General features: G+C 44.0%; 1 protein-coding gene across 2 annotated transcripts in view; it reads left to right on the plus strand.

The window, feature by feature from the left end:
• EMX2 (empty spiracles homeobox 2) overlaps nt 1-1331 on the plus strand; it is a 9573-nt gene that overhangs the window by 7165 nt on the left and 1077 nt on the right. For both annotated transcript variants that reach the window (XM_069099047.1, XM_069099048.1), the window contains one exon: nt 855-1331. This exon is cut by the window's right edge and continues 1077 nt beyond it. In XM_069099047.1, the coding sequence (XP_068955148.1) occupies nt 855-1022 (168 nt within the window). In that variant the 3' untranslated portion in view covers nt 1023-1331. The remainder of the gene's footprint in view (nt 1-854) is intronic.

Here is a 1331-nt window from a genome sequence, read left to right on the forward strand (position 1 = left end):
CTCTCTCTCTCTCTCTCTCTCTCTCCCTCCCTCCCTCCCTCTTTCCCCTTTCTGAATGCTTTCACTTTTGAACCACTTTTCATGAAAAGGCACCTTTGGATCTGAAACCTGGGGGCTGTTCCTTCCCTCCGACAATTCCCTCACCGTTCTTCCTTCTCACCTCTGACTCACCTGATCAACTTCTCCTCAAAAGGAGAAAAAAGACCTAAATGAAGAGAAATCTAAAAATAGTGACCTCCGGCCTATGCTAAGCAGCTGAACCTATATTTAAGGTTCAGCGTCCAAATGTGGAGAAAATAAAAAGCATATTGAACTCTTGAAAGGAAGAATAGCAGCAGGGTTTCTAGCTTATGCATTTTTATTCTTTTTTCCTTAATTTTTTAAAAAGCCCTTTCATATTTTTGAAGGAGTGATGTCCAGTGGTTACTGAAGCACCCAGTTGCGGAAGCACCCTGGGCTGCAGAATGCTTTAATTGTTGTGCAGTAAGGTTTTACTGACAATAGAGACATCCGAATGGCTGGAAAGGGGGGCGCTGTCCAGTCCCATCACCGCTGTGTTAGCACTGAGCTGGAAGCAGGCCGAAATCTCCTTTTCCTCAGGTGTCCCCCGGGTGAGGGAGCCAAGTCATTGTGAAACCAAGTGTCTCACCCCAAAGAATGAGAAAAGGGGAAAATCGCTGTCTGTCTGTCTCTCGGTCTGTCTGTCTGTCTCTCTCTCTCTCAAGATAACCCAACTAGGTGTAGGTACGTGTCTTAAATTTATCTTTGTAATCTCTACTTAAAGGGGAAAAGGACAAACTACCACTAGGCTACAAAAGAGAAACTAACCCACCATTCTCTGCTTCCCGCTGTAGGTAAAAGTATGGTTTCAGAACAGAAGAACGAAGTTCAAACGTCAGAAGCTAGAGGAAGAGGGTTCGGATTCACAACAGAAGAAAAAAGGGACGCATCATATTAACCGATGGAGAATCGCTACCAAACAGGCTAGTCCAGAGGAAATAGACGTCACATCAGACGATTAAAAACAAACAAAAAACAAAAACAAAATCCCACACAAACAAAACCGAGACATAACAGAGACAGAAAAAGGAGAACAAAAACAAGCAAGCAAAATCCAACAAACCACAAACACACAAAGAGAAAGAAGGAAAGGTGGCACTTAGAAACTTTCCAGCAGAAAGTGTTAAGGATCAAAACCCAAGGCAGAGTGGAGACTGAGGAGAAGGCTCCTTCATCAACATGCAATTCTCGTCTAAAGAGGCAGCAGAGAGAGAGAGAGAGAGAGAGAGAGAGAGAGAGAGAGAGAGAGAGAGAGAGAGAGAGAGAGAGAG

The sequence above is a fragment of the Petaurus breviceps genome, unplaced genomic scaffold (assembly GCF_028583685.1).
Source record: "Petaurus breviceps papuanus isolate PSGF00001 unplaced genomic scaffold, PetGlider_PUasm1.0 37, whole genome shotgun sequence".
Lineage (NCBI taxonomy): Eukaryota > Metazoa > Chordata > Mammalia > Diprotodontia > Petauridae > Petaurus > Petaurus breviceps.